Source organism: Nannospalax galili, unplaced genomic scaffold (genome assembly GCF_000622305.1).
Source record: "Nannospalax galili isolate Female #2095 unplaced genomic scaffold, S.galili_v1.0 scaffold530, whole genome shotgun sequence".
Lineage (NCBI taxonomy): Eukaryota > Metazoa > Chordata > Mammalia > Rodentia > Spalacidae > Nannospalax > Nannospalax galili.
In genome coordinates this window covers 945030-971847 of record NW_008328331.1, presented here as the reverse complement: position 1 = coordinate 971847, position 26818 = coordinate 945030, and the positions used below count along the sequence as shown (strand labels likewise).

Sequence of the window (26818 nt, the reverse complement as noted above, 5' to 3'; positions counted from 1 at the left end):
GATGGTCTCAAGGAGGTGGGTGGGATTGTCCTTTCCAAGAGAGAACGATTCTCCTTGGGTGAGGAGAGCCATGCAGAAGCCAGCAGTCCTGCCTTGGTGGAAAGAAACTCACTGGCTACCAGAACCTTGCTTTCTGGTTTCATAATTTTCTTTTTGGAGACAGGTCTCCCAGTAGCCCCAGCTAGCCTGGAACTCACTATGTAGACCAGGCTGGCCTCGAACTCAAAGAGATCTGCCTGCCTCTGCCTCCCGAGTACTGGGATTAAAGGTATGCACCACCACACCCAGCTCAATATTTTTCTTTTTTAAAGTGAGTCATATCGAAAGTAAGTAACTGAATTATATATCTCAATGTTTTAGGGAAACAAGAATAAGCCAGCCTTTAATCCCAGCACTGCAGAGGCAGAGGCAGGCAGGTCACTGTGAGTCCGAGGCCTCCCTGGTCTACATGGCGAGTTCCAGTCAGTTGGAGCTACAGAGAGACCCTGTCTCAAAAGAAATAATAACAAGAAATAATAAAGACCAGAGCAGCAATTAATGAAATAGAAAATAAAAAAACAATACCTATACTCAATCAAACAAAAGGTTAGTTATTTGTAAAGATTGACAAATCTCTAGTAAAACTACCACAAGAAAGAAAAGATCCAAATTGATAAAATTAAAGATGAAAAGGGTAAGGTTGCAACAGATTCCAATGAAATCCAGAGAATTATGAGGGAATATATGGAAAACTTCAATATAAAAAAGCCTGGGAAATCTAGAAGAAATGACTTAACTTTCCAGAAACATATGAACTGCCAAAATTAAATCAAGAAGATATAAACAATTTGGACATATCCTTAACAAGCAATAAGATTATAGCAGTATAAAAGTCTCTCCACAAAAAAACCCAAGACTGGACAAATTCAACACTGAATTCTACCAAACCTTTAAGAAAAAGCTAATTCCAGGACCCTTCAAACTGTTCCACAATACAGAAAGGAAAAGCAAACTATATATACCAAACTCATTCTATGAAGCCAGATACTAAAAACCAGATAAGGACAACAAAAAATGAAAACTATAGACCAATGTCTCTGATGAACATGGGCATAAAATTCTCAATAAAATACTAGAAAATTGCCGGACATGGCAGCACACACCTTTAATCCCAGCACTGGGGAGGCAGAGACACAGGGATCTCTGTGAGATTTATGGCAGCCTGGTCTACATAGCCAGTATCTGGTCAGCTGGGGCTACAGGGAGACCCTGACTCAAAAAGACCAAAAAGAAAAAAAAACCTTAAAAAATTAAATAACACATTAGGAAGAACACATACCAAGGTGAGTTGGCTCCATCCCAGGGTGCAAGGTTGGTTTTAACATATGCAAATGAATACATATAATATATAAGGAAATATACTTAAAAACAAGCTACACTATCATCTCACTAGACACAGAAAAAGACTGACAAGTTCAACATCCCTTCAAAATGAAAGCCCTGAAGAAACAAAGATTAGAAGGAACATATTTCAATATAATAAAGGTTATTCATGACAAATCTACACCAACATCATTACTAAACAAAGAAAGAGCAAAAGAAAGCATTTCTTCTAAAATCAAAAATGAGACAAAGGTGCCTACTCTCTTTTGTTTTTTTTAATACAGTTTTGGAAGTCCGTAGAGCAATAAGAAGTAAAGGAGATCAAAGAGGAAAAGCACAACAAAAAAACAGAAAACAAACCACAAGCTGGGCATGGTGGGACATATCTTTAATCCCAGCATTGAGAAGGCAGAAGCAGGCGAATCTCTGTGAGCTGTGTAGCATGTTTGAGGCATTACAACCTCCAGTATTAAATTTAAAGATCAAAAAATAAGGCCAGGCATGGTGGCACACACCTTTAATCCCTGCACCTGGGAGGTAGAGGTAGGTGGACCTCTGTGAGTTCAAGGCCAGCCTGGTCTACACAGTGAGTTCCAAGCCACCTGGGGCTACAGGAGACCCTGTCTCAAAAGGACCAAAAAAAAAAAAAGACAAAAAAATAAGAAAACCAGTATGTATAAATGTTGTAGGTATGCATGCATATATGTATAAATTATGAAACAACAAAAAATTAAATCAAGAACAAAAGTTTAATAAACTCCCAAAAATATGATATGAAAAAAATTATAAATTCAGTTTTGAACTTCTGCTCTTCCTTTATCGTCTAAGTGCTATAATACTCAATTTATATGGTCCTGGGGATTCAAGATAGGGTTTGTGCATGCAAGAAAAGCATTCTACTAACTGAGCTACATGCTCAGCCCCAATGCATGAAAACTGTTTTGGTAAAATGTATAAACATACCCTCCACACACCAAGAATTCATTTGAAGCACGTCTGCCAGTAGTTCCCATTGACATATCATCTAAGGAGAAGGAGAAAAACATAAGCCTGTCATATCATATGTTTAAAAAATGTAAACCTTTTCAAATATGATTATTTAGAAGTAATCTGAATACATGAATTGACCATTGGCTTACACTTCAATTTCATCCATGAGAAAAAAGTGAACACAGAAAACTGCACCTAGCTAAAAGCACAGGCTGTATCACTGACCTGCCCATTCCTTCTATAAGTAAACTTAGGATCTTTTTCTGAGTTAAAGTCCCATATTTGTTGCTATGTTTATATATTTCTTCACCATTTATCATGTTCAAAAAGCAAGCTATTATTTTTGTCAGGTTGCTTCTCATAGGTCACTGGCAAAAAATTTTGAGTATTATATCTCCAATATCACTTTTCTCATATATTCTGTAATTCCCCCCCTCCCCGGTTTGTATAGTTTTGTATGCTGTATGTGATTCTTGCTTGTTGAGATGGGTCTCACTATGCTGCCAGGTTAGTTTGAAACTCATGGGCTCAAGGAATCTTACAGCTCAGTATCTCCTTCCCTACCCTTTACAGGTATACCTTACAGGTATACAACACCATGCTGAGCTTGCTCTTATATTTTGGCTTTTTAGAACATTTATTTATGGGGGCTAGAGAGATTGCTCAGCAGTTAAGAGCAGTGAGTGCTCTTGCAGAGGACCCGGGTTCAATTCCCAGCACCCATGTAGTGGCTAAGAACTGTCCTTAACTCCAGTTCCAGGGGAATCCGAAGCCCTCTTCTGACCTCCGAGGCACTGCACGATAGGGGTACAGTCACACACATGCAGACAATACATTCCTACACATAAAATAAAATAATAAAAATATTTTTTAAAAAAAGAACATTTATTTATTTCATGTGTATGAGTGTCTTGCCTACATGTAAGTAAGTGTACCACATGTGTGCAGTGGCCACAGAGGCCAGAAGAAGGTATCAGATCCCCTGAAACTGGAGTTATAGGTGGTTGTTAGACAGCATGTGGGTGCTGGGAACTGAATCCTGGTCCTCTGTAAGACCAGTGCTCTTAACTCTGAGCCATCTCTCCAGTCTTGGCTTTCTGAAACAGATTCATGCTACTGCTCTGTGACTTTCATTGTACAATTTTGCATTGAATATAAACATTATATTACACCACAACTGATTGTGTAATAAAATGTAGCTCAATCTAATGTTGGAGTGCCCCATCCTCCTGTATGAAACTCTCTCAGGTTTTAAGTGGGTTTTGAAGAAGATATTGTAGAAGCTGAGGTCTTTTGAATACAGTAGCAGATGGCACAGGCCAATTTCACCTTCTCCTCTGTCTTCTGTACATGGGAGCGCCACACAGTTCAGAACTCAGGAGCCTTTCATTCTGTGTCATTGTTAAACCCACTATATCATATTATCCTATCTCTAAAATAAAAGTACAATAAATTTACATATACTTTTAAATATTTAAACAAATTTTTTTTGGTCTTTTTGAGACCAGGTCTCCCTGTAGCCTCAGCTGACCTGGAATTCACTATGTAGACTAGGCTGGCCTTGAATACACAGAGCCTCGCCTGTCTCTGGCTCTGGAGTGCTGGGATTAAAGGTGTGTGCCACCACACCTAGCTTTTAACATAGATTTTTAAATTTAAACTAAACTATATTGCTAACTTATGCTCAGAAAGAAAAGCTACAAATATTCTGAATGATCCTAAGAGATAACTGAGGGATGTATTTATTTGGTATATCTCAGGCACTGCTCTCATGAACTTAACATTCTAGAAATTAAAAAAAAATCAATCACTAAAATAAGGAAACTAAACTACAAAGGAAACTACATCAAGGTAGTGGAACAAAGAGTAGCAGAATAAGACAGGAGTCTACTTGCAGAACAGAAAAATCTACCACCACAAAAAAGTGGAAGCTAGGGCTGGTCTTAGTGGCATATATTTGTAATTCTAGCACCTGGGAAAGCTGGGGTAGAACAATCATATGGGAGCCCCTGCCTGCAGAGGACAGGGGAGGGGAGAGGAAAGGGGGAGGGGAGGAGGGGGAGGGGAGGGGAGAAGAAAGGAGAGGAGAAGAAAGAAGGAAGGAAGGAGGGAGGGAGGGAAGAAGAAAAGAAAACCAGAAAGCTGATATATAAGATTAGGTTCTTTACCATCTACTTGACCTAAAGAAATAGGATCTTAACTTAGAAATAAATGTGGGCTGGTGGATTGACTCATCAGGTAAGAAGGGTACTTATGGACACACCTTGATGATCTGAGTTCAGTTCCTAGGACCTACAAGGTGGAAGGAGAAAACTGACTGCCTCCAAGTTGTCTTCTGACCTCCACATGTACATATACATAAATAAATGAATATACTACTACTTTCTAAGTTAGAGTAAATGACGGCATGCTGTATTCAGAATTTTTGTTAAATGAGACTATAGTTGCTTATGTCACAGAGAAAAGTATGAGCTATTGGGAGAAGATGGATGTGTATTTGTTTCATTATAATAACCATTTTACCAGATATACCTTTCTCATATACTATGCCTTAAGTATACACAATAAAATTTATTTTTATAAAGGCTGGGCGTGGTGATGCACGACTTTAGTTCCAGCACTTGGGAGGCAGAGACAGGCAGATCTCTGTGAGTTCAAGGCCACCCTGGTCTACATAGTGAGTTCCAGGACAGCTGGGGCTACAGGGAGACCCTGTTTCAAAAAGGCCAAAAATAAAAATTTATTTAAAAAAAAAAAACAAAAATAAGAGCCGGGCATGGTGGTGCATGCCTTTAATCCTAGCATTCAGGAGGCAGAGGCAAGCATATCTCTCTGAGTTCAAGGCCAGCTGGGGCTACAGGGAGTCCCTGTCTCAAAAAGACAAAGATAAAAAGCAGTTAAAATTTTATATTCTTTCTCCAATTGAATGTAGACAGGCAATGCTCATCCCTAACTATAACTGAAGACTGAATATTTACACTTGAGACAGTCAAATTTGTCTCTGTACTATAGGATGCCCCTAAGAATTAAACGGTTCAGGCCGGGTGTGGTGGCGCACGCCTTTAATCCCAGCACTCGGGAGGCTGAGGCAGGCAGATCTCTGCGAGTTCAAGGCCAGCCTGGTCTACATAGTGAGTTCCAGGGCAGCTGGGGCTACAGGGAGACCCTGTCTCAAAAAGACCGAAAAAAAAAAAACCCTAAAAAAGAATTAAACAGTTCAATGCCTAAAAAAGGTTGGAGAAGGGAAGTTATTAAGTGAAATTTTATACTAACTCTTAAGAACTGCAAACATTGTACCCCACTTGATTCCCTAAAATGCCACCAGGATTATATTCTTTAGGCAGAAGACTATATCAGACCTTCAAAAAGGAACTAGTCTAAGAAAATGCCTCAACCATATACACCACCCATTATAAACACTGAGGTAAGACACAGCTTTCAAACACTTTTTAAATTCATAGCCCCCCCCCCACCTTTCTGAGACAGGGTCTCTCTGTAGTCACAGCTGGCCTTGTAGTCCAGGCTGGTCTCAGTTTCTCAGAGATCCTGCTGACTCTGCCTCCCAAGTGCTAGGAATAAAGGCGTGCACCACCCATAGGGGGCCAAATTCTGTATCCTTTTATGAACATATGCCAAAACAGAATATTACACCTTGAAATAAAAACGATCTCAAGGGGGTAGATCCTCCTGAAAGAAAAAAAAAACTCAACAAATAAATAAAAACCCTAGCAGAAGAGTGCTAAAAAATTATAGGAAGCCATTGTCTTAGACTAACCTGTGGAGAAGGGCTCAACTAAAAATCAAAATGGAGTCACTTAAGCTGACATTCCACAGCAGCAATCTGAAACTAAACTTTTTATGTGATCTTTCAAGAAATCAGGAGGTATATAATAATAGATAACAGCTAAATTTCTCAAGCAGTCCATTATCAATTGACATTATAATGAAGTTCCCTTTGCCTTATCTTTCAACAAAAAAACCAAACCAAGCCAAAATCACCAACAAACAATAAAAGAATAAGAGAAAAAAAGACAAGGCTACAGGAAGTAACCTGAAGTTAAGGAATCAGTTATTTTTCCACTATTCTGTCTCCCTATACAAGCCTTATAAGGAAAGTAACTTTTAAATGATCAATTGGCTCCTTGCTTTTTGTGTCTGCTTTCTTCAACCCTTTTCTAACTAGAAACCAACATCCATGACTCAGTTCATGGAACACATACTCTATTTTATAGAATAAAGTATTATCTACTTCAGTAGTAGAAAATAAAGTCAGTTAAGATTTTATTTTTTAATTTTTTATTTCTTTGGTCTTTTTGAGACAGAGTCTCCCTGTAGCCCCAGCTGTCCTGGAACTTACTATGTAGACCAGGCTGGCCTTGAACTCACAGAGATCCACCTGCCTCTGCCTCCTGAGTGCTGGGATTAAAGGTGTGTGCCACCATGCCTGGCCCTTTTTTTTTTTTAATTTTTAAAAATTAGTTTATTGTGGAGTGTGGTGGCGCATGACTTTAGTACTAACACTAAAGGCAGGCAGATCTCTATGAGTTCAAGGCCAGCCTGGTCTGTAAAGTGAGTTCCAGGCCAGCCAGGGCTACAGAGAGACCGTCTCAAAAAGAGAACCAAAACAAACAAACAAACAAAAAAAAACTTTGTCTTTTTTTTTTTTTTGAGCTGAGGACTGAGCCCAGGGCCTTGTGCTTGCTAGGCAAGTGCTCCACTACTGAGCCAAACCCCCAACCCCCCCCCAAAAAACACCTTTTAAGAATTAAAGTTTGTGAGTAACTTTGACAAATGAGTTAAGCACCAATAGGATGAGCACTAGGGCTGAGTGTGGTGGTGCAGGCCTATAATCCCAGCACTTGGGAGGCAGAGGCAGGCAGATCTCTGAGTTCGAGGCCAGCCTGGTCTACGTAGCTAGTTCCAGGCCAGCTGGGGCTACAGGGAGACCTTGTCTCAAAATAGACCAAAAAAGAGTTGACAAGAACTACACAGACCTTCTGATACAGTCTTCTACACACAGTACCAATGGGACTCAATTACTAAAGTAACCAAATCTCTAGTTCATCTTATCCTAATTCTTTCACAATCACATCATGGTTTTTCCTTTGAAATCAGTTCTGCCTAATGTCTTTTTTCAATGAATATCCTGGTACTCTTCACTGTTTTTTCTCAAATGTGCTCTTTCCTTTACTTCTTCCTTGAAGTTAAATTTGCTTATTCTACTGGTTTCTCTCTTTATGCTTAGAACTTGAGCTCATTTCCTTAAAAGTTTTCATTATTTTCAAAATTCAAAAGTACTTTTTTTAAAGACCAAACTTTACTATGTAGCCCCAGTTGGCCTAGAACTCACTATGTAAACTAGGCTAACCTTAAACTTACAAAGATCTGCCTTTGCCTCCCAAGTGCTGGGATTAAAGGCATGAACCACCACACCTAGTATATTGTCATATACATTAAAGATGACTAAGTGTATTTTAGAAAGTAGGTAATTCTGAGAATTCAAAACAACAAAATAAAATGCCCACTTGTAAAAGTACCCTAAACAACAAGTTATGATATAAAGGTTTAAAAATACTAATTTAGTAAATTAAAAAAATAAAATGTGTATAAGTAAAAAATATTCTCACATGAGTGGTCTGACGAGATGTTGTGTGGAACCAAAACAAAGTCATCCGTGTCACAAGAAGAGTTCTTGCTACTATTACTGGCAGAATCTTTGGACACTTGTAGATAGTTGGGAGGACCCAATGGTGGGGAGGATATGTTTTCTTCCTGAATATGCTGCATATCTGGAAGGGACTAAAATTAACAACATAAAATTAAAGCTGTCCTATCAAAGCCAACTAAGAAGAGCCTACAGAGTATTTCTTTTATAATAGTGGGCATAGACTTCAGTCCAAGATTTCACAAAAAAAAATCTCTTTGGAAAACCTTTTGGAAAAGCACAATTTAAAAGTGTTTGCATTAAGTCTTCTGAACTGTTATCCAAAAATTATTTTTTAATATTTATTACTTATCACATGTACATGTCTAAGTCCCCCAAAGCTTTTGAAAAGGTCAACTTTTAATCTTTGCAACCTCTCTAATCCCAGCTCATGGCCTTGCAAAGTAGACACTCAATAACTGTTAATGATTAAACATAAAAATGTTCAGAGACTTCAAATTAATTCCATTCTGTACATTAAAAAGTGCTAAACATACTGAAAAAACCATACACAGGAAAGCAAGAGATTGTATTACATAAAACAGGCAAATAACTATGGGTAACTGTCAGACTACAAGTTTATCTACACTCACATAAAGATTTGGCAAACCTTACAAGTGTGGATGTGTTCCTTTTGTTAAAGGGGGAAAGGAGGTGGTTTGTAAGAGATAAAGAAGGGAAGAAATGTATATAATTATATTTAAACAAATACTTAGGCATAACCAGATGTGTATCTTTTGGCATTTGCCAAGTTCAGTAGGTGCTAACTCTACTGGAATGCTTTGATTATACAATGATTCTAAAACAATCAATTTTATAACTTCTTGTGTTGTCTTCATATTTCTTTTATTTATTTGTTTATTTCTTTAATTTTGAGACAGGATCTTCCTATAGCCCCAGCTGGCCTGGAACTCACTATGTAGACCAGGGTGGCCTGGAACTCAGAGATCCACCTGCCTCTGCCTCCCAAGTGCTAGGATTAAAGGTAGGCACCCAAACACCAGCTATGTTAAGTCTTTATGATCTTGTTTAATCTCTGCTGTTTTAGAAAAGCAGAAACATTACATCATGTTCTTTAAACCCCCGCCTTAAAATGATAATTCACTCCTACTAATGCTTTAAGCATCACTTGCAATGAAACCAATCTCTAAGCACCATATGACTTTTGTATGTGTCTGTGTATGTGTGCACTTTCAGGCATGCATGCACAGGTATCTGGGGGAATGCAAGTGGACATGTCTGTGAACCCAAAGGTGTTCCTCAGACCACCTGTCTTGCTTTTTTATGAGACAGGGTCTCCCTGTAGCCCCAGCTGGCCTGGAGCTCACTGTATAGACCAGGCTGGCCTCGAACTCACAAAGATCTGCCTGCCTCTGCCTCCTGAGTGCTGGGAGTACCACCATGCCTGGTTCTGTCTTGTTTTTTTTTTTAAGATTTATTTTAATTTATGTGTATGTGTATTTGTGTATGCTGGAAGTGCGTGGGTGCCCTTGGAGCAAAAGAAGGCATTGGACCCAGGAGCTGGAGTTACAGGCAGTTATGAGCTGCCGGATAGGGGTGCTGGGAACTGAAGTCAGGCCTCTGGAAGGGCAGTATGTTCTCTTAACCACTGAGCCATCACTCCAGCTCTCTCATTTTGTTTTTTGAAACAAGGTCTCTCAGTGAGACCTGGAGATTACTGATTAGGCTAGGCTCACTATCTATTGATTATAAGCATGCCTGGCTTTTTCTGTAGGTGTTGGGAATCAAACCTGAGTTCTCATCCCTGCAGCTGGCCTGGAACTCACTATGTAGACCAGGCTGATCTCTATCTCTGACTCTGACTCCCAAGTGCTGAGATTAAAGGCACGAGTCATCAAGTCCAGTTTCCATGACTTTTTTTGTATACCTCACATACATAATGAAAATTTCCCTTATCACAATGCTGGGCATGGTGGCTCACACCTTTAGTCCCAGGGCTCAGGGAGGCAGAGGCAGGTGGAGCTCTGTGAGTTCAAGGTCAGCCAGGTATACATAGCAAGTTCCAGGCCAGCTGCAACTACAAGGAGACTGTTTCAAAAAAGACCAAAAAAAGAAATATCTTATCACCTTTTTGAAGTCTCTATCTGGAGGTAAGAAAAAGAAGGGAAGATGACTAACATTACTAAGCATCAACTATGGACTAGGCATTATTCAGCTCTAATTCCAGTCACAATCTGAATTCCATTTTACAACTAAATAAATAAAAGCTCAGGTTAGGTAATTTGCCTAAGATCACAGAACTAAAATGTAGTCAAATTGAGATGTGCTTCTAAGTACCTTATGCTATAATTTCTTGGCAGTGGTTTAGACAGGAATGTTCTAATTTCTTTTCCTGCTACCCAAAAGCACCTGCATCTACAACCACCCTGGTCCTCCTTTCTTGTTTCAAGTGATGTTTCTCTTCTATTCAAAGCACAGCTGTCTGGCCCGCTCTGCATTTCATTCTCCTTTCCCCCTCTTGGCACAGATCAGCTCCTGACATTTTCACTCTCTCCCTTCATTCTCGTTTCATCCCTTTCTGTATATAAACATGCTTCATTTTCTTATTTCAAATTCCCCAAACCCTCTGATTACTACCTCCTCTTTATCCATTCGTTTGTTTTTGCAGTGCTAGGAATAGAACTGAGGGACTCACATGAGTAAGCCAAGTGCTCTACACTAGGCTGCACCCAGCACTCCTCTCACATCTTAACAATGTTCCTGACATCTTTGCTGACTCAAATTCGTCACCTATTACATATTCCTTTATCGCTATAAGCTATTTTCAACCCTCAATAAAATTGCCTTCATTAAGCTTATCAATACAATACTTCCTCCATTCACAAATGTACTTCAGATACTCTTCCCCTTCATTCAACTACTCTGCTCTATTTTTCCTCTTGTCCTTAATCTCTTTTGTGGGTACTTTTTCTCGTTTGCCTCTTAAAGAAGAGAAGAATATAGAATTTCCTGGGATACCTCTGTAGCCTAATGACTACTCTCCCCTTCCCCTGCCTTCAACTACTATTTATAACATGAAATTATTCTTTCCTGTATAGTCTCTTCAATGAGCTCTAGACCTCACCCTCCCCAAAACTGTGTTCACTGGCCCAGGTGACACCTCCATGCCTATGCAATAGTGACTCTCAAGCACTGTTCCATGTTCACTCACTGAGCAACTTTGTCAAGCACTCATCAGCAAGGTCTCCTTCCTCCCTGTAAGTCGCAAATTTCAACAACCACCAGGACCTGTAAATTCTACCTTTCTTTTGGCTAGTCCCTTCTTTCCCCCTTTCCTACTGCTGCCTTATTTCAAGCCCTCATTCTCCAAATAAAAATGATAATAGTAAGAGCTGCAATATTCTCAAGTTTACGTTTTCCCTCTACCCTTTATATGTCTCTCTTCAACCTAGTCATCCAATCTGTTTTGGAACAATCTAGCTAAACAGATCAATCATAACACTCCTTTACTTAAAACGACTCACTTTAAGAGTACAGTTTATATTCCTATGTTGAGCATCCAACTCCTGTCAAGATACAACCTCTGCCTACCTCTTATCCCCTTTATTCTTCCCTCACATTGCCAATGCACATACATCCAGACAGAACTAATTGGAGTGGTCTTGACCTCTCTATAATCTCTATATCTAAGCTGGATAAGACAGTAGCCATTTGCTATCTCTAGCTACTAAGGCTATCCCTCTGGCCTCTCCACTCTTGCTGGAACTCTCCACTGCCCTCTCCAGATAGCCTGAGCCTTTGTCCTGTTCTGTTTTCACTACTCAGCATTCTTCTATTTGTTTTGTTTTGAGACAGGGTCTCCCTGTAGCCCCAGCTGGCCTAGAACTTGCTCTGCAGACCAGGCTAGCCCCAAGACCTCAGAGATTCACCTGCCTCTGCCTCCCAATGTTCAGATCAAAGGTGTGCACCACCATGCCCAGTTTTACTGCTCAACATTCTTTATTTAATTTGCTTATGTATTTGTTTATTTCTTATGTGTAGTGAAGGCCAGGGAGGGAATGCTGGGGACTGAACTTAGGGCTTCAACATATGTTAGGCAAGCACTCTAACACTGAGCTCTATCTCTAGACCTCTTTTTACCTTTTGAGTCAGGTCTCACTACGTTGCTCAAGCCAGCCTTGAATTCAGTCTGTATCCCAAACAAGTCTTGAACTTGTGATCTCCTGTTTCAGCTCCCAAGTTCTCTTTAATTTTTAAGATAGGGTCTCCCTATGTTGCCCATCCTGGTCTCACACTCCTAGACTCAAGTAATTTCTGGTGTGTTGAGATTACAGTTGCACATCACCATGCCCAGCTCACCATTTTATATTTCACTAAAGTGTGTGTGTGTGTGCGTGTGTGTGTGTGTGTGTGTGTAGGACAGAAGTCAACCTTGGGTGTCAAATTCGTGTGTGTGTGTGTGTGTGTGTGTGTGTGTGTGTGTGTGTGTAGGACAGAAGTCAACCTTGGGTGTCGGTCCTCTGGTGCTGTCCATTTTTTTGAGACATGGGCTTGACAATTATGCTAGATTAACTGGCCAGTGAGTCAAAGGAATTTGCCTGTCTCTACTCAGTGTTGGGATTATAAGTGAAACACAGTGCCCTGTGTTTTTGTGGGGTTTTAAGGTTTTGTTTTTTTTTCACATGGAGTCTAAGGATTGAACATAGATCATCAAGCACTTTACCAACTGAGCTATCATCCTAGCCCTCATTTCACTTAATTCTAACAAACTTAAAATGCAAGTGGCTATAGAGAGCTAGAGTTCCTTCAGTGAATTATACTTGTAAAACTTTATGTATGGGGTTCCTCTACCTACAATATCATTTTCTTAGTAATTCTTGCTCTTTCTTCAAAACTTAACTCAAAGAATCTCCTCTTCTGAACAGTCTTCTTAGTTTTTGGTCTAATTTTGATGGCTCTCATCCATGTTCCCATAGGTAATGAGACAGACAGACAGACAGACAGACACACACACACACACACACACCCCTGATAGTAACTGAATTAGCTACCTGTTGTCCACATAATTAAAAGCCCTGGGGCTGGAGAGATGGCTCAGCAGTTAAGAGTACTGACTGTTCTTGCAGAGGACCTGGGTTTGATTCCCCAGCACTGACATGGCAAATAACAATCATCCATACTCCAGTTCCAGGGAATCCAATGCCCTCTTCTGACTTCTGTGGGCATTGCATGATATGGGTGCACTTACACACATGAAGACAATACACTCATACACATACAATAAAAATAAATAAATAAAATAGTAAAAATACTAATAATTAAAAGCCAGTTAATGTCAGGGACTTAGTCATCTTTTTTATTAGCATAAACCTCACACAATGCAGGTATTCAAAAAAGTGTTATGAATTAGATTTTCAAGAGTCTACAGTCATTATTGTAAAAGCAATTTGGCTATTTTTGTACTGACTGGGGTTGTGATTTTGCCTTTCAAAGACTCTTCTGAAATAAAGACGTGGAAATTTATATGAGAATGCAAAAAAGAGGCGTGTCATAGTATAGGCCTATGTACATCAACTATCAATATGAGACTACACTAGGTCAAGAACGCAAGGGGATGGTGGGATGAAACCATCTTGCTTTTGGTAGATTACATAGGTCTATCAAACTATCTCATTTTCTAATCTCATTATCTAGAAATTATACACAAACATGCTGCGCTGGATAGCTTTTTGTCAACTTGACACACCTGGGTTGAGGGAGCCTCAATTGGGGAATTGTCTCCATAGGACTGGCCTGTGGCCATGTCTGTGGGGCATCATCTTGATTGCTGAGTGATGTGGGAGGGCCCCGCCCACTGTGGGTGGTGCCACCTCTGGGCAGGTGGGCCTATGTTATATAAGAAAGCAGGCTGAGCAGGGGCCAGGGGAGCAAGCCAGTAAATAGCATTCCTCTATAACCTGAGCTGGACCCACTTCCTGCCTCCAGGTTCCTGCCCTGAGTTCCTACCGTGGACTCCCTGATGAACTGTGACCCGGAAGATGTAAGCTGAATAAACCTCCCCAAGTTGGTTTTGGTCAAAGTGTTTTGTAACAGCAATGAAGAAACAAGCTAGAACACATGCTTTCTTTTTCTCTCTTGTTTTCTTTTCAGTTTTACTTCAAGTACTAACTTCTAGTAAAGGCTTCCTCCTAAAAAATTTCCCAACAGTTTCTAGCATTTAAGCATGTCTCCTCTCTCCTTCCCACTTTTCCACTCCTGCACTCCCCAAGGCTCTGCCCACTCCTGTACTCTCTACTGCTCTCTCTAGACAGTCAGAACCTAGGTCTTGTTTGATTCTCACCAGTCAACATTCTTCATCCAGCACAACGCTCCAACGGACTTCACCAGTAGAAGCCTACTTCCCATCAACATTTCCACTCTCAGCTTCTGTCTTTTTCTGATTTCAATCTACTACCTCACAAGTGCCTTTATTCTTGTTCTCCCCACAATTAGATTTTTCTGGTTGTTCTTTTCTCTCCCATAAACTTTACATGTTATATATCACATTATTGCATTGTGTCAATAAATACTTCATAATAATCTAGCTATAATTCCTTATTAACTATGGCTGGGCCCTTTCCACTTACTACTACCATGGTCCTAAATGTAAAGGTTAACTGGGCCTACTTCCAGATGAGGAAACCTGTCTCACCTCTCAACTGACCTGCCCAAATGACCTGTAAGCAAGCAGCAGGGCCAGGACTGAGGCCAGCATGCCTCAGTAGTCCCCAACCAATTAGGCACTGTTGAGTGAGGTTGTGGAACCTTTAAGAGGTATGGCCTAGAGGATCACTGAGAGGTGACCACTGAAGGTTATAGGTCAACCGAGCTTTGCCTCAGCCCTTTTCTTAAATGCCAACACAACATACTGTTCTCATTTTTGCCACCATGCCTTCCCTGCTGTGATGGGCTGTACCCTTAACTCACAAGCCAAAATAAATCCTTTCAACTGTAAGTTGCCTTTTGTCAGGTATTTTGGGCATAGCAATGAGGAAAAAAAAATACAGAAAATTGATACCAAAAAGTCAGGTTGTTGCTGTGATAAACCTGATCATGTGGTTCTTGGGCCTTCTGACTAGTTTCTAGGAGAATGTAGAAGAGTTTGGAGATGTAGGCAAGAGAAGTCCAGAGTAATGAAAGCAAAATATGTGTGTTTAGAAGACCAGAACGCCAACAGATGTACAGACAAAAAAGACTGTAGTCATGTAGTCTCAGAGGGAAAAAGGACTCTACCAGGAACTGCGTCAAAGGCCATTTATGTTATATTTTGGCAAAAAATCTGAGTGTGCCCTGCCTTTATCCTGCAAAATTGAGGCTGAATTAAAAGGCAATGGACAAATTTGTTTGGCAGAGGAAATTTCAAGACAACAAAGCATTCAGGCTGTGGCATGGCTATTTTTACAGTGTCTACTGAGGGTTTTAGTGAGAATTCAAAGCAAATAGAGCAGAAAAAGTTGAACTATATGGTTTGTCAAGGGAAGAAGTATGAGGAAATTTAAAGGTGCAAACAAAGAGCTGGGGCTGGGGTCAAAGGTGGGACACCAAAACAAGTTGTAATTATTAAAGAAATTAGCATATAAAAGAGAAACTACACAATCTGAACTTCGAAAATTAGAAGGGTGACTTGAGGGCAAAATCCTACCGGTAGAAAGCTACACGGTATAACAATATAAATCCATCTTGAAAAACTTATTTAGAAAGAGAGTACCTGAACAAAGAGCCTCCAGAGCATCCAGCTCCAGGAAGACCTCCTAGGTGAATGTCTTCCCAGGTTCATCCAGGCAAACACTCAGTGACACACTTGTACCACTACAGCTGAAGTACAAGAAGGGTAGGCTAGACTGAAGTTGGCCTTCTCCACCTGGTACTGCTTTTTGCAGGAATGAAAGATACAAGAGTGATGGAGTAACAGAGGTTTGTACCAAGGGTCCAGAAAGCTGCTGAGGCAACATAATATATAGCAGGGTCAGCTTCCCTGTACTACTACTACTCCTGAGTAGTACTACTGCCCTGTACTACTACTACTCCTGAATAGATGGTGAGTGAATCTTTGAAGGTAAAGCTGTGATAGAACACAGATGATACTATCATATACCCTAGATGAAAGAGATGGAGCTATAGGGTTTGGTGTTTGTCCTGATGGGTTTTAGTCTTGCTTTGGTTCAAAATTTCTTTGCTATCTTCTTGTTCCTCCTTTTTGAAATGGCAGTATTTACCTGGCCATGATATTTTTGAGGTTTTGTTTCATTTTACAGGGTCTCACAGTTAAGAGACTTCCTTGAGTCTTAGAAGACTTTGGACTTTAGAGCAGTGTTGAAACTTTAAAAGTGTGGAGAATTTCTTCTCTTTTCTTTTTTTTTTGGTCTTTTTGAGACAAGGTCTCTCTGTAGCCCCAGCTGTCCTGCAACTCACTATATAGACCAGGCTGGCCTTGAACTCACAGAGATCTGCCTGCCTCTGCCTCCCAAGTGCTGGGACTACAGGCATGTGCCACCATGCCTGCCTCTGGGGATTTTTTCCTTCAAATATTCCAGGCTGTAACAGGAAAACGCAGTTTTTTTCTCATCTCTTAATTTTTCAAATTCACAGAAATATAACGTAAGCCTTATTAACATATCTGCTTTTTCTGTTTGGTTTAGATTTACAGGGTTGTGGCAAGAAAGGTAGGGGATTCTGTTGGTGGTGGTAGTTTGCTTTTGCTGTTTTATTTTTGCTGTGTTTGTATGAATGTGTGTACAGGTGCACTTTGTATGAATGTTTGTACATGTACATATGGAGGCCAGAGGTTGACTTAAGGTGACTTCCTCTATCATTTTTCACTTTTATTTTATTTTATATTTTTTATTTTATTTATGTCATATTATTTATTTTGTTTGTTTTTTGCTGTTTCTTTTTGCTGTGTGTTTGTATAAATGTCTGTACATGTGCATATGGAAGTTTTAACTTTATATTTTCTTATATTTCTTATATTTATTTCATTTATTTCTTTCATTTCATTTCATTATTTTTGGTCTTTTTGAGACAGGGTCTCCCTGTAGCCTAGGCTATCCTGGAACTCGCTATATAGACCAGGTTGTCCTTGAATTCACAGAGATCTGCCTGCCTCTACCTCCTGAGTGCTGGGATTAAAGGTGTGTGTCACCATGCCTGGCATCTTCACCTTATTTTTTGAAACAGGGTTTGAACATAGAGCTCACCGTTTTGGTGAGACTTGACTGGTCAGTGAGTCCTGGGGCTGGGGGGGGGTGGTCTACCTATTTCTGTCCTTTACCCCCATGTGGGGGATCTAAACTCAGTCTTTATGCTTGCATAGAAAGCACTGCACCCACTGAGTCATCTCCTCAGCCCATTTTTATTAGTTTTAAGACTCATCTTTTGGGGCTGGAGAGATGGCTCAGTGGCTAAGAGCACTGGTTGCTCTTTGCAGAGGACCCAGGTTCAATTCCCAGCAGCCACAAGGGAACTAACAGTCCCTAACTCCAGTTCCAGGGAATTTGACACCCTCTTCTGATCTCCACAGGCATTTCACAACAAGGTGCACTTATATACATGCAGGCAATACTCAGCATTAGCTATGGTTTTTAGGTTTCTTGAAACAATAGTAGTAGTTCTCATGGTCTGCAAATTTACTGTGTAAGACATAAGGGCTTCCTATGTTCTGTTATCCTTTAACAAGGTAAGCTGTAGTGACTTAACATATGAAGCAACAAGCTCAGAGAGATTAAGGCACTCATCCTAATTAATATGTCAAATAAGGACTATAGGAGCTCCCAAGCCACCTTTTAAATTTCTAAGCTGCCTCAACTGGCTAATTACAGAGTTGCCTCCTATACTATGCATCCCTACCTTTATGTCAGAAGAATTGAAGAAATTCATGTCTTCCTGACTTATCTGGAAATGACAACAGCTGACACAAGAGATTCTAGGGTCTTCAGCAATAAAAATCTTCAAAATCTTGCCGGGCGTGGTGGCGCACACCTTTAATCCCAGCACTCAGGAGGCAGAGGCAGGTAGATTGTGAGTTTGAGGCCAGCCTGGTCTCCATAGTGAATCCAGGTCAGCTAGGGCTACAGGGAGACCCTGTCTCAAAAAAAATAAAAATAAAAATCTTCAAAATCTTAAGGTTGCAATAGAGATATCTGGGAAGTTTTAGTTTAGCAAACTAGTGCAGAAGAGAACTATGTAAAACCTTGGAAGACTAGACTAGGAAGAAAAAATTACCACAGAATCAGAAACCCTTAAGGGATCAGGAAGAAGCACTTAAACTTGGGAGAACACAGCCATGGAGGATATGGTTTGGAAGCTTCAAAACACCTAAGAGGTTTGAGTGGACACAACTTTAAAGAGCCAATAATCACAATGAAGAAAATCTAAGAGAATCTAAGCTAGAAACATCCAGCTCTGAGGACAGTCCTTCACTACTTGATTTCACATGTAGTTTAAACATTTATAGCAATAAAGTGGCAATTTATTGCTTATCTGGTTGTAATGAGCATTCTTTCTTTACATGTATCACTAAGTCCCACAAGGCACAAAAAGGTGGTAGTATTGTACTTACTGTTCAGAAAAAAATGGCCTAAATATATGCCATTTCTTGCTCAAATTACACAGCTAAGTAAGAGCAGAGGGTCAAAGACAGGTCCACTTGACCCAACTCTAAGGTTCTTTTTCCTAAACCTCAGCTGCACTGGCAAAGGCTACCTAGTAAAAGAACATTTGCTGCTTATTTGTGGGCTCCAGCTATGAACAAATAAAATAGCTCTAACTCTGAAATCAATTTTAACAAAACCAAAACTTACTGGTGGCGAGGCAAAGCGACAAGATGGAGAGCTGCCACAGGAGCTTCCTGGGACAGAGCCAGCATGCACAGGCACTGGAACTGGGCAAGCTGAGGAAGAAAACAGAGCGCTATATCAGACTGCAATGGATTATGAGATCTGTTTAATAAAACAAGATGTCAAAACTACTACATCTTTGTGTTAACCAAAAGTTTGCATTCACCTTTTCAGTAGCACTTCCATGAATCAAATAAAAAATGTGACTAGCACAGTAAAAAATGAATTTTGTGGGCTATAAAGATAGCTCAGTAGTTAAGAGCACTGGCTGCTCTTCCAGAGGACCCAGGTTCAGTTCCAAGCATCCACATGGTGGCTAACAATCATCTGTAACTCCAGTTTTAGGGGATTTGACACCTTCTCTGGCCTCCACGGGCATCGTATACACATGATGTACCTACATACACGCAGGAAAAACACTCATACACAAAAAATAAAATTTAAATTTTTTAAAATTAATTTTGTGGTACAAAATACTATTTATTTTTACTTCAGCTTGCATTAAACTCTATAAGTTAAAAAATGTAAAAATCAGTACTCACATTTTTTAACTGGAGCTTGTTCAAGAAAGGGATGGTTAAAAAATGCTTCTGTAATAAAAAATGAGAATGCAATCTTTAAAAACACTTACTAGTAGATAAGCTAACCAAAATACCTTAAGGAGGCAGAGAGAAAAAAAATTATGTTGGAACAAAAAAATGATATGAAACAATAACTTCAATTCACAAGAATAATAATATCAGAAGTGATAAATGTATAAGTTAATGTAAGACTTCATACAGATTTTTTTCCTCCTTCCCTTAATGTCTATAAAAGACATAACATTATGGGCTGGAGAGATGGCTCAGTGGTTAAGAGCACTGCCTACTCTTGCAAAAGACCTGGGTTCAAATCCCAGCACCCACATGATGGCTAACAGCAGTCCATAACTCCAGTTTCAGGGGATCTGACACCCTTTTCTGTTCTCCTCAAGCATTGCAAGACAAGGTTGCAGTTATATACATGCAGGCATAACACTCATACATATAAAATAAAATAAACCAAAAAAAGAGACATAAGATTATATAACACAATAGTTCCAACACTGCATTATATCAAAAATGTAACAAGCATAGCACATTACAGAGGAATGAGTGGAGTTATATCAGAAAACAAAGTTTCTATATTTACTAAAATTCAGCTAGCATTTATATGAAGTAGGCTGTGATAGGGGCTGGAAAGATGGTTCGGTGGTTAAGAATGTGCACTGTGTTTCAAGTGGACCGGAGTTCAATTCCCAGCACCCATGTCAGGCAGCTCACATCAACCTCTAACTCCAGCATTGTACTCATACCCATAACACTCCCCCCTCCTACACACATATACAGATTTTAAAATAATTTTTTAAAGATACCTATCATAATCCTTTAGCAACCATTAAGAAAATAACTAGCTGGGAGTGGTGGTGCACGCCTTTAATCCCAGCACTTGGGAGGCAGAGGCAGGTGGATCTCTGCGAGTTCAAGGCCAGCCTGGTCTACATAATGAGTTCCAGGACAGCTGGAGCTACAGGGAGACCCTGTCTCAAAAAGACAAAAACAAAAACAAAAACAAAAGAACTAATAATTTTAAAGAAATCAATAAAGGAGCTGGCATGGTAGTGCATGCATTTAGTCCTAGCACTTGTGATGCAGGGGACTCTGTCTAAAAAAAGAAATTGACAAAGAAATTTAATTGATAATTAGAAAATAGCCTGCTTAATAAATATTCCCATTGGCTGACATCTTCTAAATTTATCCCCAGCCTAGCTCTCTCCTGAAATTCAAGTACTCTCTGATACCTGCACTTAGATATCCAGTGATTATCATAAATATAGCATGTCTGATCAAAACTCCTCTTTTGGTCCCCACAACCACTTCTATCATCTCTGTAACTTCCAGCTCCATCCTTTCAGTTGTACAGGCCAACTTATGGAATCTTCCTTAAGTATGTCTCATACCAAACCAAAAGTAAACACTACAGCCTTTACCTCCAGAAAAATCCAGAATCTGATTACTTCTTACCACCTTCACTGCTATTACCTCAACTTAAGCTACACTTTGCTCTTGGCTGAGTAACCAATATTCTCTTGATTAATCTCCCAACTTCTGACTTTCCCTTCATACATACTCTAAAGAAATAGCTAGACTGGTTCTTTCTAAAACACTAGATCAATTTTCCCCTGTTCAAAACCTTCTAAAGCCTTCCATCAGACTCTCTTCAAGGGGCCTCTTCAATGGATGTCCAGCTCCCATTCATGCTCCTAGCTGAAGCCTTCCCATTGGTTATTCCTGCATGAAGTGCTCCTCACACAGACAGCCACACAGCTCCCCTTCATTTCAGGTCAACAAGTCTTTGTTTAATTGTCAACAAACTACCTTTTGATTTATTTGTTTGTTATTTTAGTTTCCTAAGACAGGTCTCCCTGTAGCCCCTGGCCAGGTTGGCCTTGATTTCCCAGAGATCTGCCTGTCTCTGCCTCCATGCCCTGCTTATCACCTGAAATTTTAAATAAGGTAGTTCTCCTGGGTGTAGTGGCACAAAACTTTAATCCCAGCACCTAGGAGGCAGAGACAAGCATATCTCTGGGTGTTCAAGGCCAGCCTGGTCTACATAGCAAATTCCAGGCCAATTCCATGCCAGCTGGGGATATAATAAGACCCTGTCTCAAAAAAGTCCCCCCAATTTTTTTTTCAGGTCCGTACTTCTTTTCTTGTTTGTACTTTCCCACACTACCTTGCATCTTCTAACAAAACACAGAATTACAATTTATAATTATTTTCTTATGTCTCTCCCCACTAGACTATATACTATATGACAAAGATTTATCCTACTGCACATTCCTGGAACATGATAAGCACTCGATAAATATTTATAAAAATAGTCAAAGAAAATAAAACAAACAAAAATGAAATTGACTTTTATTTTTCTTTGAAATCTCTATACTACCTTGTAATTTTATATATCTTTTCAGAATGCATAAAATTAGAAAGCATGTAAAATTCAAAATTATTACTTACCAAAATCCATTCTATCTTTTTGATTTCTCTGAAGCAAACCCAAAAGGAGATTAGCCAAGTAAGGTGATGTTTCTCTGGGAATACTGAAGGAAAAAATGTTAGTTTGTATTTAACTAGGTTATTTTTGCCTTCATTATGGTAAATGAAAATGTCCAATTTCACAAATATTATATGTATTTTAAAAGACCTGATAAAGCCTCATACTTTCAAATGAGAAAAAAGAACACTACAAGAACCTTCAATAATCACTGGCAACTTGAACAGACCCCTCTGTGTGCTGAATACTGTTATTGCAAGTATCTGCTAAAATAAAGCACTTCATGGGCACAGACAGCATGAGCTTTAACAACAACTTGTATTAATAATTGCTATAAAATTCACTATAGGAAAGAGTCTCCTCCAATTACATCTAGAAAAGAGCAAAGCTTAATTAAATACAAATTATAAGGAATACAATTTCCAAAACCCAATATAAAAATGACAAATCAACTGAAAAAATAAGGAACAGGAATATACAAGCCATAGAATAAAAACTATTAAAAAATATTAGAGCAAGCTGGACATGGTGGCACACACCTGTAGTCCTAGCACTCGGGAAGCAGAGGCAGTTGGATCTCTGAGAGTTCAAGGCCAGCCTGGTCTACATAGTGAGTTCCAGGACAGCTGGGGCTACAGGGAGACCCTGTCTCAAAAAGACCAAAAAAAAAAAAAAAAAGATATTAGAGCAAATAAAAATGATTCAACTTCATTAGTGAAGAGAATAATATAAATTAAAATAGCTAATTGGTCTTCTTTATGAGACATTAAATCTGGCAGATTTAGCATCACATGCTAGAAAAATGTGGGGAAAGGAATATTCTCTTACACTGATGTATTCAACAGGAAAACCTATGTGGAGAGCACATGTGTCTGTCCAACAATTCCATTTCTAGCAGCCTATTCTAAAAAAAAATGTACAATGGTGTATTACCCCCTGCACACACATCTTCACTAAAGTCCATTTGTAGTAACAAAAACAAAAAAAGGAGTATGATTACATAAAATGGATAATTATAGGACTCTATGTAGCCATTAAAAAGGATGTATAGCATTCTATATACTGCTATCAAAGTTATAAATATAGTATAGTATAAAAAACAAACCAGATAGGACAATCCATGCCTGTAATACTGGCACTCTGGAACTGGGACTTGAAGTTCAAGGTTAGCCTGAGCTGCATAGCAAGAATCCATCTCAAATATTTTAAAAATGCAATTATCTTGCCTGGCATGGTGGTGCCCGCCTTTAATCCCAGCATTTGGGAGGCAGAGGCAGGCTTTGTGAGATTGAGGCCAGCCTGGTCTACATAGTGAGTTCCAGGTCAGCTGGGGCCTATCTCAAAAGAAAAAAAAATGCAATTATCTTAAGCTATACGTGTACACACACAGAGAGACACACACTCAGAATGCATAAAGAACTTCCACAAAAAAAAAATTTGGACTTAACAAACTCTTGTTTATTCCTACAGAGGACACAGCCTAGGTAGAACTTATACTTTACAAAACTTTATTGTTTGCCTCTACACAAACAATACACATAATTTTGGTGATATGGTGATTTTTTTCTTAAAATTTACTTTTTTGGTATGGAGGGGGTTGAGACAAGGTCTCCCTGTAGCCACAACAGGCCTGGAACTCACTATGTAGAACAGGCTAGCCTCAATCTCACAAAGCCTGCCTCTACCACACCTGGCTTTGAATTTGCTTTTTTTCTTTTCTTTTCTTTCTTTTTTTTTTTTTTTTTGGTTTTTTTTGAGACAGGGTCTCCCTGTAGCCCCAGCTGCCCTGGAACTTGCTATGTAGACCAGGCTGGCCTTGAACTCAGAGATTCACCTGCCTCTGCCTCCCTCCCGAGTGCTGGGACTAAAGGCATGTGCCACCTTGCCCTGCAAATTTGCATTTTATACACAAAAAAAGAAGTGGTACTACCCAAGTACTTCTGATGTGTTAGGAACTTTTTAATTTTCTATTACATTTCTATAAAATGAAAAAGACTCATTAACAGGGGCTGGAGAGAGGGCTCTGCAGTTAAGAGCACTGGCTGCTTTTGCAGAGGACCTGCGTTGAATTCCCAGCACCCACAAAGTAGCTAATAACCATCTGTAACTTCAGTTCCAGGGGAATCTGGTGCCCTCTCTGACCTCTGCGGGCATTGCACAACATAGGTGCACTTACATACATATAGGCAATACACTCATAATAAAAAATTATAAAATAGGGGCTGGAGAGATGGGTCAGTGGTTAAGAACACTGGTTGTGCTGGGCGAGATGGCGCATGCCTTTAGTCCCAGCACTTGGGAGGCAGAGGCAGGGGGGGCTTTTTGGGTTTTAGGGCAGCCTCGGCCACACACTGGGTTTCAGCACAGCAGGGGCTACCAACAGAGCCCGTCCTCAAAAGACAAAAAAAAAAAAAAAAAAAAAAAAAAAAAAAAAAAAAAAGAAAGAAAGAAAGAAAGAAATCTAAATATAATATAAACACATACCTAGGCATTAGGCTCCTGTTTTTTTCATAAAACATCCTTAGGTCTTGAGGACTATTGGCCTATTAAGGAGAAAGAAAAAGTCAATTTTCTAAAAGAGAAGGGAGCAAAACTTTCAAAATTAATACTCATTAAAACTCCTACTAGAGAACATGGCTCCCTAACAGAACATTATTACTGTGTATAATCTGGGTATGTTTTACATTATAACATTCAAGGGACAAGAAAAAGCATATTGCCAAGAGCCAGTTTCCCAAGTACTCTTCTAGGAAGAGCTGCAGGATGAGTGAAAATGTCTCTGTACAAACCACACTTGGAAATGAAAAGCGACTAGCCTGGCCATGTTATAGATTTCTTTTTATATCATGTTGGACAGATATTTTCACTTTGTTCCAGTTTTCAGGTTTAAAAAATGTTTATAACTAATAAATTATAACATGACACTATAAATTCAAGAGAAGTTGTCATATTATCCTCTAAAAATCAGCCTCTTGACAGGCAAAGGAGATGAGGAATAAAGACCCAAAGCTTCAATAATTACCTTCCTCTCACCCAGAAGTGCCAGGAATAGAGTTAGAAATGAATTTCCAGAGATTTACCAGAATAGTCCCCACCTCACTTGAATTCCAGGACCCCAAAACCAGGCTTCCAGGTTTTCTGTCACCATTATATCCACTTCTTAGCAGCTGCTAGCCCTGACCCTGCTTTCAGGAGTCTTGAAAACATCTACCAGACTTCACACCCAGTCTAACTACAAAGGGCAGGCAAATAAAAGGGAGAAGCAAAAGATGTCCTGGCTCAGCACAGCAGTTTTTGTCTGTAACAAAATAAAAAGGAGCCAAAAACACTGCTTTCAAAGTATCTCTTATTTATTTATTTTAGTCTTTTTGAGACAGGGTGTCCCAGTAGCCCCAGCTGGCCTGGAACTCACTGTGTAGACCAGGCAGAACTCACAGAGATGGCATATGCCATCACACCCAACTAGTATCCCTTATTTTACAAATTAAAGGTTAGAAGATCCCAAAAAGGAGGACATAATAAAAAGTTAGACTACCTGAAAAGGTGGTTTTCCAACTAGGCATTGATAGATCACAGTTCCTATGCTCCACAAATCTGCCTTAGCATCATAATGTTGAGACATAATAACCTCAGGAGCCTGTTTACAAAATTTCAAGAGACATGCATTATGTTAATGTGTATACATTAATTCACTGATAATGATCATATGCCTACCTAATAATGTTTCAAAATAGTATGATATTACTCTAATCAAAGGGTACTGCAATGAACTTAGAATTACATTATTTTGTCAGATGTGGTGACACAAGCCTTTAAGCCCAGCCTGGTCTACATACTAAATTCTAGGCCAGCTAGAGTTACATAGTGAGGCCCTGCCTTTAAAAAAAGGAATTATATTATTGCAAGAGATTTACCAGTAAATAACATTTCATGAAAAGGATAAATATTTCTACATATTATAACAGATACAAGTATAGTAAGAGTATTAAATAAAGAAAATATATGCCAACTACAGGACAGAGATTCCCTCAGGGACATGAGAAAAAAAAAGAGCATAGTGCAATCAGGAAAAGACACATAAGGACATGGATTGTCGGAAATTCTTTCTGAAAAAAGATCAAGGCAAACATAGTAAAATGTTTTTGCTGAATATGGATGGCAGGTACATAGTTGTTTGATATATTATCCCATATGTTTTTCAATAATTTGAAAACCTCTAATAGGAAACCACAATATAAATAAAAGCTATCTAAAAAGCCAGCCGGGCTTGGTGGTGTACATCTTTAATCCCAGCACACTGGAAGCAGAGACAGGCAGATTTCCGTGCGATCCAGGCCAGCATGGTCTACATAGTGAGTTACAGGCCAGCTGGAGCTATAGGGAGACTGTGTCTCAAAACAAAAACAAAAAACAAACAAAAGATAAAACAACAATAAAACCTATCTTAAGAGCAAAGACAGGGGCTGGAGAGATGGCTCAGCAGTTAAGAATACTGATTGTTCTTGCAGAAGATCCAGGTTCGAATCCCAGCATCCACAGGGCAGCTAACAACTGTAACTCCAGTTCCAGGGGATCCAATGGCCTCTTCTGTCTTCCACGGGCATTGCACGACACAGGTGCACTTACCTACATGCAGGCAATACATTCATACACATAAAAATAATAAATAAAATATTTTCAAAAAAGCAAACCGTCTTGGTATAGAAGTACATGCTTATAATCTTAGTGCTTGGGAGGCTAAGGGTTTACAAACTTCAGACTTAACCCTTACAACACCCCCCACACACAAAAGCATTTCTCTGCAATTTTGTTATAATCATTTTGTCATCTCTCATCAAATATTGCTTTTTCT

General features: G+C 39.4%; 1 protein-coding gene across 3 annotated transcripts in view; it reads right to left on the bottom strand.

Annotated features, from left to right (window-relative positions):
• Ulk2 (unc-51 like autophagy activating kinase 2) overlaps positions 1-26818 on the bottom strand; it is a 112641-nt gene that overhangs the window by 52630 nt on the left and 33193 nt on the right. For all 3 annotated transcript variants that reach the window (XM_017795870.2, XM_017795826.2, XM_017795835.2), the window contains exons 8-14: positions 25502-25603; positions 24451-24509; positions 21930-22012; positions 19434-19481; positions 18856-18944; positions 7980-8151; positions 2326-2386 (exon numbers count right to left, since the gene is read on the bottom strand). In XM_017795870.2, the coding sequence (XP_017651359.1) occupies positions 2326-2386; positions 7980-8151; positions 18856-18944; positions 19434-19481; positions 21930-22012; positions 24451-24509; positions 25502-25603 (614 nt within the window). The remainder of the gene's footprint in view (positions 1-2325; positions 2387-7979; positions 8152-18855; positions 18945-19433; positions 19482-21929; positions 22013-24450; positions 24510-25501; positions 25604-26818) is intronic.